This window comes from Symphalangus syndactylus, chromosome 14, assembly GCF_028878055.3.
Source record: "Symphalangus syndactylus isolate Jambi chromosome 14, NHGRI_mSymSyn1-v2.1_pri, whole genome shotgun sequence".
Classification (NCBI taxonomy): Eukaryota; Metazoa; Chordata; class Mammalia; order Primates; family Hylobatidae; genus Symphalangus; species Symphalangus syndactylus.
In genome coordinates, this window is record NC_072436.2 from 37,519,414 (window position 1) to 37,539,197 (window position 19,784).

General features: G+C 40.4%; 2 protein-coding genes across 4 annotated transcripts in view; one reads left to right on the top strand and one right to left on the bottom strand.

The window, feature by feature from the left end:
* KDM3A (lysine demethylase 3A) overlaps positions 1-3,000 on the top strand; it is a 51,455-nt gene extending 48,455 nt beyond the window's left edge. For both annotated transcript variants that reach the window (XM_055240468.1, XM_063617556.1), the window contains 3 exons: positions 1,165-1,341; positions 1,423-1,557; positions 2,316-3,000. In XM_055240468.1, coding sequence (XP_055096443.1) covers positions 1,165-1,341; positions 1,423-1,557; positions 2,316-2,396 — 393 coding nt within the window. In that variant the 3' untranslated portion in view covers positions 2,397-3,000. The remainder of the gene's footprint in view (positions 1-1,164; positions 1,342-1,422; positions 1,558-2,315) is intronic.
* Positions 3,001-13,917: 10,917 nt separating this feature from the next.
* CHMP3 (charged multivesicular body protein 3) overlaps positions 13,918-19,784 on the bottom strand; it is a 55,103-nt gene continuing 49,236 nt past the window's right edge. For both annotated transcript variants that reach the window (XM_055243617.2, XM_055243618.2), the window contains exons 5-6: positions 17,915-18,029; positions 13,918-16,409 (exon numbers count right to left, since the gene is read on the bottom strand). In XM_055243617.2, the coding sequence (XP_055099592.2) occupies positions 16,264-16,409; positions 17,915-18,029 (261 nt within the window). In that variant the 3' untranslated portion in view covers positions 13,918-16,263. The remainder of the gene's footprint in view (positions 16,410-17,914; positions 18,030-19,784) is intronic.

Genomic DNA, 19,784 nt, shown 5'->3' on the forward strand with positions numbered 1-19,784 from the left:
ATGTTACTACATGTGGTGAACTGACTAGCTTGGCTAGGGGGATTGTCACAACCTGAAAAGTTAAATCTGTACCTGTCAGATTGAATAGGCTGAAGGTGGTTGCTAAGGAACAAGGATTCTAAATGATTAGGGTTACACTCCTAAAAAAAGCAGGCCTTGTCTTTTATGTCTGTGTTTTGTGTTAAAGTGCATTTAGAGATTTTTGTTATCTGCTTTCAAGTTAGTTCATCTGATCATCTCCCAGCATATATTTGTTTTTATTGCCTTGACAATCTGAGCACTTCAGATGTTCATGTATCCTTGGCCCTGAGTGACCATGTTCTGAGTGAGTTACTAAGTTTGGTTTTGTCCACTGTCGTGTAGCAAGTGGCCCTACCTGTTATTAGCAAGGGATGCAGGGATTTGGAAGATTCTAGGTTTCCCCTGTAGTTGGCAGGTTGTTTTTCAGCAAGGACCATGTGTGGAAATTCTAGGCAACTAGAAAGATGAGTCGTGTTCAGTTTTAAACTTGTTTGGCACTGAGGCTGCCGGTTGCAACTCAGGTGTCTCTGGCTGATATTCTTCAGTCATTCATGAGTCTTGGATATGAACATTCCTAACCTGTTAGCTGGCCCCAAGTATGTCTTTAACAAGCATTTGTTTGAATCAAAGTGTTTCTGGCTAAGGATCATTTGGCTCTTCCAGAAAACCTGCTTGGTCACCATATTGTTCTTTTGATATTGTCACTCTGAGTCTCTGCTTTACCAGTTACTGGATCAAGGATAAACAAGTCTAATCTGCAGCTGCCTTGGGGACTGTTCCGTAAGTCCGATTAAGTAAAGACAGGTTTCTAATAACTTTAAAACAAGTTCATTTATAAGGAGCCTGAGCCTACTTATGTTTAAAAATCTAGACTAAAATATTGTTTAAATACAGTATTTACAAACTTATGCAGAGCCTGTCAGTCATGGTTTATGGGAACTGACATCACGTTTTCTTCGTCATTCTTCTGTCGGTTCATTCAGCTGAAGTTTTTGAGTACTACTTGTCTTTTTCTGCCAATGGGGGCACTTAAGTTGAAGAAGGCCTGACATTTATGAACTGCCAACACTGTTTAGAGAAAAAAAATGGCTTATTGGGCCTTAGCATGTTACTGAGTTGCATAATATTTTGAATGTATTCTAGGTATCAGAAGAGCAAGGTCAAGAAAACCCAGCAGACCACGATCCTATTCATGATCAAAGCTGGTATTTAGACCGATCATTAAGAAAGCGTCTTCATCAAGAGTATGGAGTTCAAGGCTGGGCTATTGTACAGTTTCTTGGGGATGTGGTGTTTATCCCAGCAGGAGCTCCACATCAGGCAAGAATCATTACTTTTTCTTTAATCTCTTTATATTATGAACTGTTGGGTTTGTTACTGGTATCACTTGGTGTTTTTCAGGTTCATAACTTATATAGCTGCATCAAAGTGGCGGAAGATTTTGTTTCTCCAGAGCATGTTAAACACTGCTTCTGGCTTACTCAGGAATTCCGATATCTGTCACAGACTCATACTAATCATGAAGATAAATTACAGGTAAAAATAGCACCAATTCCTAGCATTCTCTGGCTATGGCTTCATGGCCCATTCTTCACCTTATAAAGAGAGTCAGTGAACTTGGCCATATCGTACTTAGTACACAGTGAGTCGATGAACTTGCTTTATATGTAGTACTACTATCTACTTAAGTGAGGGAGGAATAAGAGGAAATCTCACCTTGGTTTGATTTGATATTGTTTAGAATCTGTAAGGGACTGTCCCCACAGAGAAAGGCCTTAGTACTGAAAATGAATAGATGTGACTTCTGATCTTGGCCCAGCTGCCTGTCAGGGGTCTTGAACACAGTGCTTAACCTTCAGTGCTGCAGTGTTCTCATCACTCTTAGGTAGAGCAGAACTGAATCTCTGAGACTCAAAGAGGTCTGAGGGGGTGGTATTTTCAAAAGGATTTCAGTAATGAATTATGTAACATAATTTTATGTTTGGAAAATTAGGGAAAAATAATAAAAGTTGTACCTTGGAACTTGCCTCTCCCTGTACTCACTGTGAGTAGGTCTACGTGGTATCAAAACCTCTAAAAGGGGGAAAATGGGTTCTTGAAATCATGGGTTTAAAATGTGTAAGAAATACTGGTCTGAAGGAGCCCAGGAACCTTTTGCAGTGTTGACATTTCATACGAATATTGAATTTTAAATTCTGAGAGAAGGTAACAAAATTGGTAGGAGGAAGTTTATTCTTAGTGACAGGTTTTAGATTTAAATGTAAAATGCCCATATTTTCTCCTATTCTTTATAGGTGAAGAATGTTATCTACCATGCAGTGAAAGATGCAGTTGCTATGCTGAAAGCCAGTGAATCCAGTTTTGGCAAACCTTAATCTCCCTGCACATTGGAAATGAATTACAGGCAGCTGTTCAAACTCTTCAGGCAGGATTCCTGTGGACTTTGAGATTCATGTTACCTCATCTTCTTTTTTAAACTGTACCCAACTTGTGAGGGTACTCTGTCTAATGTATATTTCTAGTGTTTACAGACAGTAAATGTGTATATGTAGTAACTATTTACAGAACATGCATCCTTAAACTGTGACTTCTCAGCTAGTGCAGAACTTTTACCAGGCTGTAAAAGCAAAACCTCGTATCAGCTCTGGAACAATACCTGCAGTTATTCTTCAGCTGTTTGGACAATTTAGATTGGGTTTATAACTATTAGGAATCACTGCACAGTTTATTTGGGTTGTATTTTGTTTTGTGTCTGAGTCCCCTCCCTCTCATCCCTTAGGGTCCAGAAGAGCAATGGAGGAAGTGACAGCTAATGTTGCAGTTCTTATTGTATGGCATAGGACTGGCATTATATAGCAGAAATCAACTACTGTACAATTTCTTGGGGTTAACCATCTTTAGTTAAATGGAATTTTAATTTAAATGAAGCTTTGCTAATTTTAAGTGTTAAGCATTTTGCATTAAAATATTCATATAATATTTTGGCTCAGTTTATTGGCATTATCTTGTCATTGTGGTTTCAACACAACTTTCTTCAAATGCGGGTGTAATGGATTGCTCCAAGAACTCTTCTTAAAAGCAAAGAAATTGGATGCTATAGTGATTTTCTTAGTGATTATTACAAAGCTAACATGGAAATTTCTGCTCAGCCAGGTAGAAACCCTGTCACACTTTGTTAAGGAAACACCACCAAATTTAGAAAAAGGAATTAACCAAGAAACCAAATAGTGCCAGGTTAAATGGTTCTAAAAAGGTAATAATGAAACACTTTGTTTTATGGCCCTTCATAGTGTAAGTTTATGAAGGAAAATGAAATTATAAGTTCTAGGACAGTACTACCTAAAATACTCATCTCTGTGAAGGAAAAAAATTCACAAAGAAGCGCCTTTCTTTAACCCACTGATTCTCCTAGGCCACTCTTTCATTTAATTTCTTTAAAAAAAGGAATTAAACATTGAAATCAGATAGTACATAGACAAAGCCTAGAACCTGAGTTTTAACTTGTGAGCTGAGGAGGAGGCCAGAGGATCAGTATTAAATTTAAAAACCCATTGCCAAATCCAAGGTCAAAGATTTGCTCTAATGTTTTCTTCTAGGAGTTTTAAAATTTTAGCCCTTAAATTAAGTCTTTGACCTATTTTGAGTTAATTATTAAATATGGTGTAAAGATTCAACTTTATTTTTTTGAATATGAATATCCAGTTTTCCCAGCAACATTTGTCAAACACTTCTTTCCCCCATTGAATGGTCTTGGCACTCTAGTTAAAAATCAATTGATCATAGATGGGAAAGCATATTACTAGGCTCGCATATTCCATTGGTCTATGTATCTGTCTTTATGCCAGTACTTACTGTTTTGATTTCTGCTACTTTGTAATAAGTTTTAAAATCAACAACTGTGAGTTCTCCCACTTTGGTCTTCCTTTTCATGATTGTTTTAGTCAGGGTCACTGGAAATTCTGTATGAATTTTGGGATAGGTTTCTTTATTTCTGCAAAAAACACCATCTGGGTATTAATAGAGATTGCATTGAACCTGTATGTTCCTTTGGGTAGTGTGTCATCTTAACAATCTACTTCTTGCAATCCCTGAGCATGGGATGTTGTGTTTCCATTTATTGGTGTCTTCTTTAATTTCTTTCAGAAATGTAGTTTTCAGTTGCATGAGTTTTGTACCTTCATGGTTAAATTTATTCCTAGGTATTATTCTTTTTTTGCTATGATAAATTATTTTTCTTTTTGTATTGCTAGCATTTATGAATGCAACTGATTTTTGGCGTTGGTTTGTATTTTGCAACTATACATATAAAATCATGCCACCCGTGAACAGGGATAATTTTACTTACTCCTCTATATAATCTGGATACCTTTCTTTTTCTTGCCTAATTGCTCTGGCTAGAATTTTCAGTTCCATGTTGAATAAAAGTAGTGAAAGTGGGCATCCTTGTCTTGTTTCTCATCTTTAGGGGAAAGCTTTCAGAGTGATTTAGCTGTGTATTTTTCATCTATGGCCTTTATGCTGTTAAGGAAGTTCTCTTAAGTTTTTATTGTTTTCTTTTTTTATCCTGAAAGGATGTTGGATTTTGTCATATGTTTTTTTCTGCAACAGTAGAAATCACGTGGTTTTTCCTCCATTCTTCATTCTATTCATGTGGCATATACATTGAATAATTTTCATATGATGAACCACCTGTGTATTCCTAAGATAAATCTCACTTGGTTGTGGTGTATAGTCCATTTAATAGGTTACTGGTATTAATAGGTTTCTAGTATTTGGAGGATGTCTGCATCTGTAACCATAAGGGTTTGTTGTAGTTTTTCTTGTGGTATCTTTGTCTGAAATTGGTATCAGGATATTGCTGATATATTGAGATACAATTGTTTATAGCATTCTCTTAAAATCCTTTTTATTTGTGTAAAGTGGGTGGTGGTTTCTCCTATTTCATATCTGATTTTAGTAACTTCTGCTCTCATCCTCATTCTTCTATAATCAGTATAGCTCTAGGCTTGTTAATTTTGTTGGTATTTTTATAGAACTGTCTTTTGATTTTGTTGATTTTCTGTACTGTTTTTCTGTTTCCAATTTCATTTTTATCTGCTCTAATCTTTGTCCTTCGGCTAGCCCTGGGTTTAGTTTGCTCCTCTTTTCTGGTTCCTTAAGGTGTACAGTTAGGTTATTGCTATGGTCTGAATGTTGTTGACTCTCAAAATTCATATATTGGAATCTAATATCCAATGTAATAGTATTAAGAGGTGGAGCCTTTGGAAAATAAGTTACGAGGGCTTCACCTTCATGAGTGGGATTAGGGCCCTTTTCAAAGAGGCTCAAGCAAGTTCCCCTAACCTTTCGGGAATGTGAAAACACAGCTAGAAGGCACCATCCATGAAGCAGAGAGCAAGCCCATACCAGACACCAATCTGCTGCTGCCCAAATCTTGTGCTTTCCAGCCTCTGGAAAACCTGTGGTACTGTCACCAATAAATTTGTTTTTTTTTTTGTAAATTACCCAGTCTAAAGTATATTGTTATAGGAGTCTGAATGGATGACAATTATTGATATGAAATCTTTCTTCTCATTTAGTATAGGTATTTATAGCCATAAATTTCCCTGAGCATTATTTTTGCTGCATCCCCTATGTTTTGGCATGTTGTGTTTTCATTTTCATTTATCTCAGGTTTTTTTTTTTTGAGACAGAGTCTTGTTCTGTCACCAGGCTGGAGTGGAGTGGTGCGATCTCGGCTCACTGCAACCTCTGTCTCCTGGGTTCAAACGATTCTCCTGCCTCAGCCTCCCAAGTAGCTGGCACTGCAGGTACGTGCCACCATGCCCAGCTAATTTTTGTATTTTTGGTAGAGACGGGTTTTCACCATGTTGGCCAGGGTGGTCTCAATCTCTTGACCTCGTGATATGCCCACCTCGGCCTCCCAAAGTGCTGGGATTACAGGCGTGAGCCATGTCTCAGGTATTTTCTAATTTCCCTTGTGATTTCTTCCTTGACCCTTTGGTTGTTTAAGATTGTGTTAATTTCCACATATTTGTGAATTTTTTAGTTTTCCTCTGTTACTGATTTCTAATTTTATTCCATCCTGGTTGGCAAAGATACTTTGTATAATTTCAGTCTTTTTAAATTTCTTGAGACTTGTTTTGTGCCCATATGGTTTATGCTGGAGAATGTCCCATTTGCATTTGAGAACAGTGTGTATTTTGCTGTTGCTGGGTGGGTCATTCTGTATGTCTGTTGGGTCTATTTGGTATATAGTGTCATCCAAGCCCTCTGTTGCTTTATTGATGTTCTGCCTGGTTGTCATGTTCATTATTGAAAGTGGGATACTGAAGTCTCCAGCTATTACTGTAGAACTGTTTCTGTCTTCAATTCTGGCAATTTTTGCTTCATGTCTTTTGGAAGTTCTGTTGTTAGGTGCATATATGTTTATAATTGCATATATGTTTACAATTATCATATCTCCTTAATGGATTGGTCCTTTTATCAACATACAATGTCCTTCTTTGGTGTCTTGAAATCTTAAACTGAAATCTGTTTTGTCTGACAATTACATAGATAACCCCAGCTTTCTCGTGGTTACCATTTCTATGGGCTCTTTTCCATCCTTTTACTTTTTTAACCTTTTTTTCTTTGTATCTAAATTGTCAGCATATAGGTAGATCATGTTTTTTATCCCTTCCATCTGCCTTTTAATTAGAGTTTAATACATTTAGAGTAATTAGATGACTGACTTCTGCTTTTTAGCTGTCTTCTGTATGTTTTATCTGGTTTTTGTTACTTAAAATCCCACCATTACTGCTTTATTTCATATTTAGTTGAAACTTTGTACTGTACCATTATTTCCCCTTTTCTTTTATGTATATTTTTAAGTTATTTTCTTGGTTATTCCCTCAGGAACTGCAGTTAACATCTTAAGCTTTACAAACTTTGGGAGTTTTTCTTGTTTCATTTTTGAGACAGGGCCTCACTGTGTCACCCAGGGGCACAGTCTTGGCTCACTGCATCTGTCACCTGGGCTCAAGTGATGTTCCCACCTCAGCTTCCTGAGTAGCTGGGACTACAAGCATGCGCCACCATACTCAGCTAATTTTTTTGTTTTTTATTTTTTTGTAGAGACGAGGTCTCACTGTTGCCCAGACTGGTTTCAAACTCCTAGGCTCAAGCAGTCCACCCACCTCAGCCTCCCAAAGTGCTAAGATCACAGGCGTGAGCCATTGCACCTGGCTTATAAACTGCAATAGTATACAAAAACTCTGCCGCTATACATCTTCATCCCTCCTTATTTACAGTGTTATCACAGATTACATCTCTATACATTGTGCCCATTAACATAGATTTTTATTTATGCATATTTGCCTTAAGGCAAAAAATAGGAAAAAATGAATTACAAAACAGAAGTATAACTGGCTTTTATATTTACTTGGAATTATCTTTACTAGTGCTCTTATTACTTTTTTGTATGACTTTAAGTTAGTCTAGTGTTCTTTCATTTCAGCCTTAAGGTCTCGCTTTAGCATTTACTGTATGGCAGATCTGCTAGAAACAAACTCCCTTCATTTTTGCTTTTCAGGAAATGTCAGTTTCTCCTTCATTCTTGAAGGATAATTTCCCTGGAATATAATTCTTCACTGACAGTTTTCTCCCCAGCATCTTGAATATGTTATCCTTACAGCCTTCTGGCCCCCATGGATTCTGATAAGAAATAACATTGAGGATCACTTGTACATAATGAGTCACTTCTCTCTTGCTGCTTTAAAGTTTGTTTTTTTTTTTAAGTTTGTCTATCATGATGTCTCATTGTGGATCCCTTTGGGTTTATCCTGTTTGGAATTGAGTTTCTTGGATTTTTATCTTTCAGATTTTGGAGGTTTTCAACCATTACATCTTCAAATACTGTCTTTTTGTCTCTTTTCCCTCTGATACTGACATAATGTGTATGTTGGTGAACCTGATGGGCTTCCACAAGTCCTTTGGCTTTTCTTCATTCTTTTCTCCTTCTGTTCCTTAGACTGATTTTTTGAGACAGGGTCTCGCTCTGTCACCCAGGCTGGAGTGCAGTGGCATGATCACAGCTCATTGCAGCCTCAACCTCCCAGGCTGAGGTGATCCTCCTCCCAGTTCAGCCTCCAAGTTGCTGGGAACTACAGGTGTGTGCCACTATGCCTGGCTAATTTTTTTATTTTTTTGTAGAGATGGGGTCTCACCATGTTGCCCAGGCTAGTTTCAAACTCCTGTGCTCAAGCAGTTCTCCTGCCTTGGCCTCCCAAAGTGCTGGGATTACAGGCATGAGCCACCAAGCCCAGCCTCAGACTGTATTTTTTTCAATTATTCTGTTTTCAAGTTTGCTGATTCCTCTTTGTACCTACTCAAACCTGCTGCTGAACTCCTCTAGTGTATTTGCAAAAATTTCAGTTATTATATATTTGAGCTCCAGCGTTTCTGTGTGGTTCTATTTTATACTTTGTTTCTTTATTGAGATTTCATTCATAGTGTTTTCCTGGTTTCCTTTTTAGTTCATTTGTCCATGGTTTCTTTTACCTCCCCAGCTTTTCTTCCCAGGTTTTAGGCAGTCCATTGTATATTTCAACTATAATCTTTCACCTCAGGTAAAAGGTACACTTTTTTCCTGATTGCCTTACAGTGTTTTCAAGCAATGCCTGCAGCTTTTCTGCCAAGGAGGTTCTCAGGCAAACTGGAGATGAGCACCTTATGTTAGTCTCCCAGACAGGTTTACAGCAGACACATATAACTTGTGAATAAGGCCTGCTTTGTTCCCTCTGGAACCAAGGACCAGGGTCTGTGGACTGCTGTATTCAAGACCACTGCCATGCTGAGAGGAGCAAGTAAAAATGACACAAAGCTTTCTTACCATTATTAAGTTTCCTTTTTCTTAATCCAGATTTACTTGGTTGCTTTACAGTAATCTTTGTTTTCCAGAGCTCTGACAAAGTGGGTTCAGGGGTGTTCCCCTCTCTGGAAGGATAGGTGTTTGAACCTGTCTACTCCAACATCTTGCTGATATTCTATAAATCTATTTTTGAAACTATAATTATGTACAGGAAAGAACTTCCTTACCCTAAAACAAGGTATTTCCCCACTATGGCTTAGATCTGCATTTCTGAGATGGTTCAGTGGCTGTGGGATGTTAATTCTGATGCCTCAAAACTATTGGTCAAATAAATTTGGAAAAAGCATATGAAAGCCTTAGAAACGTTCTAAAGAAAACCTGTTTTATGTTTATTTTAACCAGACATTTCCAAGTCTAAGATCCTTTTCTTTTCTTACTGATAATCAAGATTACCATTTGAAAAGTACCTGTCACTACAGTAGGACAAGAAAAATGGTCCCAGTTAATGAAAGCTTTGAAAGCTGTATGATTTGTCAGTTGTGGGATTGGAAAAAGGCCCAAAGCAGACATGACTAGTACTATTTGGAAACAAATGAGTCAGAACCCCATCTCTCCAGGAGTGAGTTCCAAGACAAACACCTGGAAATACATAAAATCAAGGTGCCTAAAGCCATGTGAGCTGTATAATTGCTAAGTGTTCTGGAAGACATCTTTGATAGAAGAGATGAGACAGGAATGGTCAGGTTACAGCCTGCCTGGAGCGAACTACTAGGTGACCACCTCAAGCTGAAAAGTGATTTTTAAAAAGCTATGTTTCAAAACAAAAATGAGATGGTGGTATGATAGTTTGAGTGCCCTTGGAAATGAATAAATGGTTTTATTAGGGCACCAAGTAGATCCTATATGTGTTTGGGGTGAGATGTGGGATGGGGTGGGTGGGAGCTGATGCTGCTATTGCTGGATCCAAGTTGAGTACCTGAAAATGGAAAAACTTTTATTGCACATCTGTATAACCATTATTTGCCTTCCACATCATACGCCCTTCTAGGACTAAGTGTCTGACTCACTTTGTCTCCAGTGATGCATGTGTTAGTCCATTCTCACACTGCTATAAAGAACTACCTGAGACTGGATAATTTATGAAGAGGTTTAATTAACTCACAGTTCTGTGGGCTGTACAGGAAGCATGGCTGGGAGGCCTCAAGAAACTTAACGGTCATGGCAGAAGGGTGAAGGGAAAGCAAGCATCTTCTTCACATGGCAGAGGGAGAGAGCAAGCAAAGGGGGAAGTGCTACACACTTAACCAGATCTCATGAAAACTCACTGTCATGAGAACAGCAAGGGGGAAATCCACCCCCATGATCCAATCACCTTCCACCAGGCTCCACCTCCAAGACTCAGGATCACAATTCAACATGAGATTTGGGTGGGGACACACAGCCAAACCATATCATTCCACCCCTGGCTTCTCCCGAACTTCATGTCCTCACATTTCAAAACACAATCAATCATGCCTTCCCAACAGCCCCCTAAAGTCTTAACTCATTCCAGCATTAACTCAAATGTTCAAGTCAAGTCTCATCTGAGACCAGCCAAGTCCCTTCCTCCTATGAGCCTATAAATTCAAAAACAAGTTACTTACTTCCAAGGTACAATGGAGATACAGGCATTGGGTAAATGCTCCCATTCCAAACAGGAGAAATCGGCCAAAACAAAGGGGCTATGGGCCCCATGCAAGTCCAAAATCCAGGAGGGCAGTCATTAAATCTCAAACCTCCAAAATGATCTTTGACTCCCATGTCTCACATCCAGGCCACACTGACACAAGGGGTGGGCTCCCAAGGCCTTGGGCAGCTCTGCCTCTGTGGCTCTGCATATAGCCCCCACAGCTGCTTTCACAGGCTGGCATTAACTGCCTACAACAACTTTTACAGGTGCACAGTGCAAACTCTCAGTGGATCTACAATTCTGGGGTCTGGTGGATGGTAGCCCTCTTCTCATAGCTCCACTAGGCAGTGCCCCAGTGGGGATTCTGTGTGGGCTCCAACCCCACATTTCCCCTCCAGACTGCCCTTGCAGAGGTTATCCATGAGGGCTCTGCCTCTGCAGCAAACTTCTGCCTGGACATCCAGATGTTTCCATACATCCTCTGAAATCTAGGTAGAGGTTCCTAAACCTCAACTCTCCTGCACACCTGCGTAACACCACATGGAAGCCACCAAGGCTTGGGGCTTGCACCCTCTGAAGCAGCAGCCCAAGCTGTACCTTGGCCCCTTTTAGTCACAGCTGGAGCTGGAGTGGCTGGGATGCAGGGCACCATGTCCCAAGGCTGCACAGAACAGTGGGGCCCTGGGCCTGGCCCACAAAACCATTTCTCCCTCCTAGGCTTCCATGCCTGTGGTGGGAGGAGCTGCTGTGAAGGTCTCTGAAATGCTCTGGAGGCATTTTCCTCACTCTTGGCTATTAACATGAGGCTCTTCTTAGCAAATTTCTGCAGCCTTGAATTCCTCCCCAGAAAATGGATTTTTCTTTTTTACCACATGGTTAGGCTGCAAATTCTCCAAACTTATAAAAGCTCAGCTTCCGTTTTAAATATAAGTTCCACTTTCAGGTCATTTCTTTGTTCATGCAAATGAGCATAGGCTTTTAGAAGCAATCAGGCCACATCTTGAACACTTTGCTGCTTAGAAATTTTTTCTGCCAGATACCTTCTCGAGTTCAAAGTTCACAGATCTCCAGAGCAGGGGCACAATGCCACCACTCTCTTTGCTAAAGCACAGCCAAGAGTGACCTTCACTCCAGTTCCGAATAAATTCTCATCTACCATCTGAGACCAACTCAGCCTGGACTTCACTGTCCATATCACTATCAGCACTTTGGTCACAACCATTCAACAAGTCTCTAGGAAGTTGCAAACTTTCCCTCATCTTCCTGTCTTCATCTGAGCCTTCCAAACTGTTCCAACCTCTGCCCATTACCCAGTTCCAAAGTCACTTCCACATTTTCAGGTATTTTATAGCAATACCCCACTTCTCTGGTACCAATTTTCTGTATTAGTCCGTTCTCACACTGCCATAAAAAACCACCTGAGACTGGGTAATTAACGAAGAAAAGAGGTTTAACTGACTCACAGTTCCGCAGGCTGTACAGGAGGCATGGTTGGGGAGGCCTCAGTAAACTTAGTCGTGGCGGAAGGGCAAAGGCACCTTCTTCACCTGGTGGAGCGGGAGAGAGTGAAGCAGGAAGTGCTATACACTTTTAAACAACCAGATCTCAGGAGAACTCACTATCATGAGAACAGCAAGGGGAAAATCCACCCCCATGATCCAGTCACCTCCCACCAGGCCCTACCTCCAACACTCAGAATCACAATTCAACATGAGATTTGGGTGGGAACACACAGCCAAACCATATCGGTGCCCAACAAAGTGTATGAGGGAAAAAGGAATGCATGAACCAACAGTGCTCTTTCCTTACCTGAGAGCAAGAATGGAAAAAACATGACCTCTCAACAATTAAAACAAACCAACCCTATGTTTACATCATTTTATTTGAGTGGCTGGAAAAGAGGTTATCACTATTCTGGCTATCCAACCATCTACCCAGAAAAAGTTTAATTATCCACATAAAAAATACTCACGGATTATGAGCATCCCATATTTCCAACATCATCCTGTGAAGAAACTAGCTGGATTAAGGTTATCATAAAACAAACTGGCATTGCTGTATGTCAGTTTTTGCCAACTTGACCTGTGGATTCAATGCAATCCCAATCAAAACCCAGCAAGGTATTTTGTGGATCTTGGCAAACTGGTTCTAAAGTTTACATGGAGAGGCAAAAGACCCAGAATAGCTGGCACAATATTGAAAGAGAAAAAGGTCAGAAGACTGATACTACCCAACTTTAAGACTCACTATAAAGCTACAGTAATCAAGATAGGGTGGTAATAGTGAAAAAATAGACATAATCACTGGAAACAAATAGGGAGCCCAGAAATAGCCCCACACAAATATAGTCAGCTGATCTTTGACAAGGAAGCAAATGCAATACAATGGAGAAGACAGTCTTGGCTAGGGGCAGTGGCTCATGCCTGTAATCCTAGCACTTTGGGAGGCCAAAGAGGAAGGATCACTTAAGTCCAGGAGTTCGAGACCAGCCTGGGCAATATAGTGAAACCTCATCTCTACAAAAACACCTTTAAAAATTAGCTGAGCATGACAGCATGCACCAGGGGAAGGATCACTTGAGCCCAGGAAGCAGAGATTGCAGTGAGCCAAAATGGCATCACTCCACTCCAGCATGGGTCGACAGAGTGAGACCCTGTCTCAAAAGAAGTCTTTTCAACATCAACAAATGGTGAACAACTGGACACGCACATAAGAAAGAAAGAAGAAAGAAGAAAGAAAGAAAGAAAGAAAGAAAGAAAGAAAGAAAGAAAGAAAGAAAGATCTAGACAGACTTTAACACCCTTCATAAAAATTAACTCAAAGTAGATCACAGACCTAAATGTAAAACACAAAATTCCTGGAAGATAACAGGAGAAAATCTAGATGGCTGTGGGTTTGGTGATGATTTTTTAAAATACAACACTGAAGGCACAATCCATGAAAAACCCAGATAAGCTGGATTTCAATAAAAAACCTCTGCATTGTGAAAGCCGCTGTCAAGATAATGAGAAGACAAACCACAGACTGGGATAAAATATTTGCAAAAGGCACATCTGATAAAGGACTGTTATCCAAAATCGACAACACTTAAAATTCAATAATCAGAAATACCCAATTAAACAACAGGCAAAATACCTGAAAAGACAACTTACAAAGAAGCAAGCATATGAAAAGATGTTCAACATATGTCATGAGGGGACTGCAAATGTCAATCAATCAGGTACCACCACACAACCATTAGAATAGCCAAAACCCAGAACACTTACACCACCAAATGCTGGTGAGGGTGTGGAGCAACAGGAACTCATTAATTGCTGGTGGGAATGCAAATAGTACACTTTGACAGTCAAATGAGACAAACCATATGATCCAGCACTGAAGCTCTTGGTTTTTATTCAAATGAATTAAAAACATGCCCACAGAAAAACCTGCACAAAGATGTTTACAACAGCTTTATTCATAATTGCCAAAACTTGGAAACCACCAAGAAGTCTTTCCATAGGTGAATGGATAAACTGTTCATCTAGACAATGGAGTATTATTCAGTGCTAAAAATAAATGCACTATTAAGCCATGAAATAACATGGAGGAACCTTAATTGCATATTACTAAGTGAAAGAAGCCAGTCTGAAAAGGCTACATACTATATGATTCCAGTATGACATTCTAGAAAAGGAAAAACTGCGGAGACAGTAAAAAGTGGTTGCCAAAGAATGAGATCATGTCCTTTGCAGGAACATGGATGGAGCTGGAGGCCATTATCCTTAACAAACTAACACAGGAACAGGAAACCAAATATTCCATGTTCTCACTTGTAAGTGGGAGCGAAATAACATGGACACAAAGGAATAACATACTGGGGCCTACCTGAGGGTAGAGGGTGAGAAAAGGGACAGGACCAGAAAAGTAACTATCGGGTACTAGGCTTAGTACCTGGGTCGCTAAATAATCTGTATAACAACCCCTTGTCACGAATTTACCTGCACATGTATCCCCTGAACCTAATTTTTTTTTAAAGTGGTTGCCAGGGGATTAGGGAAGAAAGGGATGAACAGGTGAAGCACAGAGAAGTTTTAGGGCAGTGAAACTATTCTGTATTCTATAATTGTAGATATCATTATACGTTTGTCCAAGCCCATACAATGTACAACACCAAGAGTCAATCTTCATGTAAGCTATGGACTTTGGGCGATAATGATGTGTCAATGGAGGTTTATTATTGATTGTAACAAATGTACCACTCTGGTGTGGGATATTGATAGTAGTGGGAGGCTATGCATGTGTGAGGGCAGGGGATATATGAGAAATTTCTTTTTGTTCACTTTTGCTGCGAACCTACAATCGATTTAAAAAAATACTTTATTAAAAAATTTTTTTAATTACACTCTGAAGATGAAATCAAGAGTAATAGGAGGGTCCTCTGGACTCAAAAATGACTTTTTTTTTTTTTTTTTTTTTTTGGAGAGACAGGATCTTGCCCAGGCTGGTCTTGAACTCCTATTCTCAAGAGCCTCCCACCTCAGCCTTGTAAAGTGCTGGGATTATAGGCATGAACCACTGCACCCAGCCAAGATTGCCATTTTGTATGGTGAGACTGGAAGGACCCCATTGTTTCAGGATTTTGCTACAATATACAAAAAACAATCCGTGAGACAGTGGCTGGGCTTTTTTCCTGCCTGATTAGTTCAGTGCACATACAACTTGGACCAGAGGATCTGGGTTTGAATCCCAGCTCTGATACTTCCCAAAATGAGCTGTTTTCCTTATTTGTAAAGACTAAATGAGATCACATATGTCAAAGAGCTCTGTAAACTCTCAACACAAAGTGCTACTGCTGAAATGATTTATAAATGTATCTTAAGAATATCCCAGATGAGTGAATGTTGGTTATGATGCATGACCACACCTTAGTGTGCTCCTGGTCAGCTCCTGACTTTGAGAAAACACAGATAGGAAGGCCCATGTCCCATGCACAAGACAACCAGCTTGAAGCAGGGACAGGCAATGAGAGGTGAAAGAGACCTAGTCCTACAGCTGTCTCATCTGGGTGCAACTTGCAATGGGAAGGAAGGGACAGAAGCTCTAAATAGACCCACATACACACCCCAGGACATAATACAGCCACCAGCCAACAGGACAAGCAGCACAATTCCCAAGCATCCTCTTGGTTAAATAGATAAAAGAATGTCTGCCATACCATGTCTGTGAAAGCCGGGGAGCAGCAACCACAGAGCAGAAGTCACTTCTGCTGAGCTTCCAAATCCCATATGCCTGGCCATAGCAACTGTTTCCACACCCAGCAAATGAAGCAATCTGGGGCAGCCAACACCTTGAAAGTTTACTGCACAGGGCAATCTACAATGGGGCCAAGTGCTAAAGCAAAAATTTATTAAAATTCATTTATATAGTGTTTTATAGACAAAAGTAAGAGTCTTCGACATTCAGGCAATCACCTGTATTTTCAGAAGTGCTTCATGAGCAGATGGATTTCTTTCCCCTCCCCACAATAAGATAGATCTGTCTATACTCCTAAAAATGATGCATTTATTTATGCCACTTTTTTAAGAACAATCCCTTTGTGATCCCAAAACCTGGGCAGAGAGTGAAAAGAGACAAACAGAACCTTCTCCAAAATGGTAGTCCTCACAACAGAGGTGTAGTGCAAGAGATACATAAAATGGCAGCTCTTGAATGTGTGCACACCCAGCAGGGTAGGCAGCCCCTAGCTGCGGAGTGTGGCCAGCCGGGACTGCATGGCCTCCAGAGCCTCTTCCTCCTCCTCCTCATCCTCTGAGGCAGCCATTGCTCCTGAAGGTTCTGGCTCTGGAAGGGCATCGGTCACTTTACTGGGTGCTTTGCCCAAGGCCCCTGAAAAGAAAGAGCAAAGATAAACACCACATTGGCTTAAGGAAGCAGCCCCTCAATCTTCCCTGCCTTTCGTTCCTGGACCAATCTGACCAGATACAAAAATGGGACAGTAAAGCAAGCTGTTTTTGGGGGGTTTTACTCACTCTGGGAAATGTGCAAATAGCTACCTGTAATGATACCAAAGTCATAATAATGGTAAGGATTTTAAGAATCTTGGTTCTGAAGCTCCTAATCTAAATTCCTAAATGCTACTGAAAATTTTAAATCTTCTTTCTGAATAAAACTAAATTGTTTCTAAATCTTCACAAAATATTTTCTTGGAGTAACTGTCTTCCTTTCCCCAACAACTTAAAACCAACAAATGAACAAATAAAAATTAAACCCCACCATTTTTTTAATTAAACATAAAACTCAGAAAATCTAGAAGTAAAAATAAAGTTTAAAAACTCATTAACCATCACTTGGAGATTACTATTTTTATCATCTCCCTTCCAGGCTTCTATAGACATCTTTTTACACAAAAGTATGTATTTCAGTAAAAAGGCTTTATTCACATATTGTAAACATCATTCCATGTTAATGAGTATATTTCTATACCATCTCACAATATATAGTATTCCATTAAAATAAATATAACACAAATGATTTTATTAGGCATTTAGTTTGTTTCGAACTTTTTTTTTTTGATACAGGCTGGACTGCAGTAGCGCGATCATGGCCAACTGCAGCCTGGACTTCCTAGGCTCAGGCAATCCTCCCACCTCAGTCTCCCGAGCAGCTGGGACTAAGGTGTGTGCCACCACACCCACCTAATTTTTATATTTTTTTGTAGAGACAGGTTTTCACCATGTTGCTCCTGAGTTCAGCCAATCCACTTACCTCAGCCTCCCTCACAAAGTGTTGGGATTACAGGCATAAGCCACTGCACCTGGCCTTCAAACGTTTCATTTTTATAAATAATGCTACTACAGACATCCTTGAATTAAATATTTCAGCACATTCTTAATTATTTCATTAAACTCCCAGAAGTCAATCTGTTAGGTCAAATTTTTTTTTTAATATATATTTTTTTGAGATGGGGTCTTGCTATGGTTGCCCAGGCTGGTCTCAAACTCCTGGGCTCAAGTGATCCCCCACCTGAGCCTCCCAAAGTGCTGGGATAACAGGCATGAGCCATCGCACTTGGCGAAGGCAAGGGCTTTTGAATGGCTACGGCCAAATTGCTTTCAAGAAAGTCTACACCAGTTTAAAATCCCAACAGCAGTATATGAGAGCAGTATCTTCCTTTAAAATCATGAAAACTCTAAAAATTTTAAGAATTATTTGTGTTTTTTAAAAGATGGTTATAGATATTGTGCTTACTTTTCAAGAAATAAGCTGCACAATGTAAAACGTTAAAAATGTAGAAGGGAGTTAATGTCTAAAGAAAAAGCTACTAGCTAATTTAGTGAATGAAGGAAGAATGGCCATAAAAAGAGGAGAAAGGATAGATCTCACGGTCATACCTGCTGTAATTTCAAACAGAATTCTGTCAATTTCCATTTCTGCTTCTTCCTCCATTTCTTCCTGATCGTCCATGCTTTCAAAAGTGTCCTCTAACATCTCCTCTATGATCCCAGCCTAAGCACAGAATAAATATGTCACTTCGGTCAACTGTTAAATCTGTTCCCATCAGACACCCTACACATCACCTAGACCGAGCTCTAGCCTAAGTCCAGTCCATCCTTTCAAGAGCTGACACACAAGACAGCTGGCCAAAGGAAATACTGGATGTTGTCCTCTCTGCAGAAATGCAAAAGCCCCAAAGGGAAATGGCTCTCTAAATTTAACACCCTAGGGGTGGGGAGTGCTACTACTGGCTGTCAGCAGAGTCCTAAAGTAACCCAGACTTAATATAATGGCAGCACCTGAGAAACAGCTGACAGATGAGTGTGTTTCCAGCGCTGTTTTGGGAAGCATCTGCCCTAACACTGCAAATATAATCTGTGAACGCAGGGGTTGGAATATGGTATGAAAAGTGGTTGGAGCCGTAGTAGACGCTGTGATAAAAAAATGCCAACAGCAGGGCAAAAGCCAAAAAAGGCCTGAAGAGGACTCCAGCTTGTCCAGGTTACATCTGCCAGAATGGGGTAATCTGGTAGGTCTGCAAGGATCAATTAACCAAAATCTGATCACCCACTCCTGGGAGAACTAAGACAATATTTCTGGACTCAACAAGGTAAAGGCCAGACACTTTTCTGGAAGTCCTGTGCCTGGCAGCCCGCAGAAGCCAGCCAGTCAGTCTCCTCTGTTCTCAAGGCAGCACGGCACCACTGCAGGACACAAGCAAATGGCTTTAACACTGGCCCAACCCAACCTAGCCCTGCAGTCTTTGTGCTCAGCAGTTCCTCAACTCCCAGATAGAGCTGTACTGAATGTTCTTTGTTACTGAAGCAAAGGGTCGGAACAGCAACCTCCAAAGTCAACAAGAGGGCTGCTGACATCCCTGGGCAGAACAGGTACTGGGGGGCTGAGTGGCTGTGGTGGAGGGCATGGGTTCAGGTTTCTGTGAAGCTGCTAGAAAAAGAAAATCCTGGTTGTCTTGCCACCTGAAAAAACTAAGTCCCTTGCTTTGTACCTTGACGTTTTGGTGATTCAAGGAGCAGAAGGTCACATGTAGCAGCTCCAGCCCTGGCTCCCTTGTACTCAGCCAGGGTAGAGTTCTCAGTGACTATGCTGAAGGGTTCAGATTTAAAGCAACCCTCTATCCTGCCTGCCTGAATCTAACTAGCACCCTATTCTGCCCATCCTCAGATCTGCTCTTCCCAACCAAAATGAACAAATAAATTCACATTCATTTTCACCCAGGTGGAACCCTAGGGCCTTCCTAAATGGGATCATCTTAGTACTGGGGGCTACCATAAAAGAAGTGCAATAAATGCTTGCTAATTGGTTAAAAAGAGTCCACCAGAATCCTAATTGTAATAGCCCTTCACACTCTGGAGGTAGAAGTTGTCATTTATTTATTCATTCAATCAACAACGGTTCATCAAAGTCCTGCTCTGTGCCACACAATAGGCCTGGGATAAACAGAATGACTAAGATGTGTTCCTGCCCTTGAGGAGCTGAGCCCCTCCTGGGGCCTTCAGAATGTACTACACGCAAGCCTTCCTCCAAATCTGTATTACTCCCAGTATTCAGAAACCATTATGAAAAAGATCCCAGATTCTGAAAAGGGCTTCCCTCTCAGATCCTGGTGGCCCTGAGTTAAAATGAGCAAGCCTGAAGGCACTCCAAGAATGATCTTATCTGGTTCTAGATGAACAGTGATCACCAACTTGGGGGCAAGACACCTACATGCTATTTGTAAAGGACATACCCTTCTGACCCAGTTCC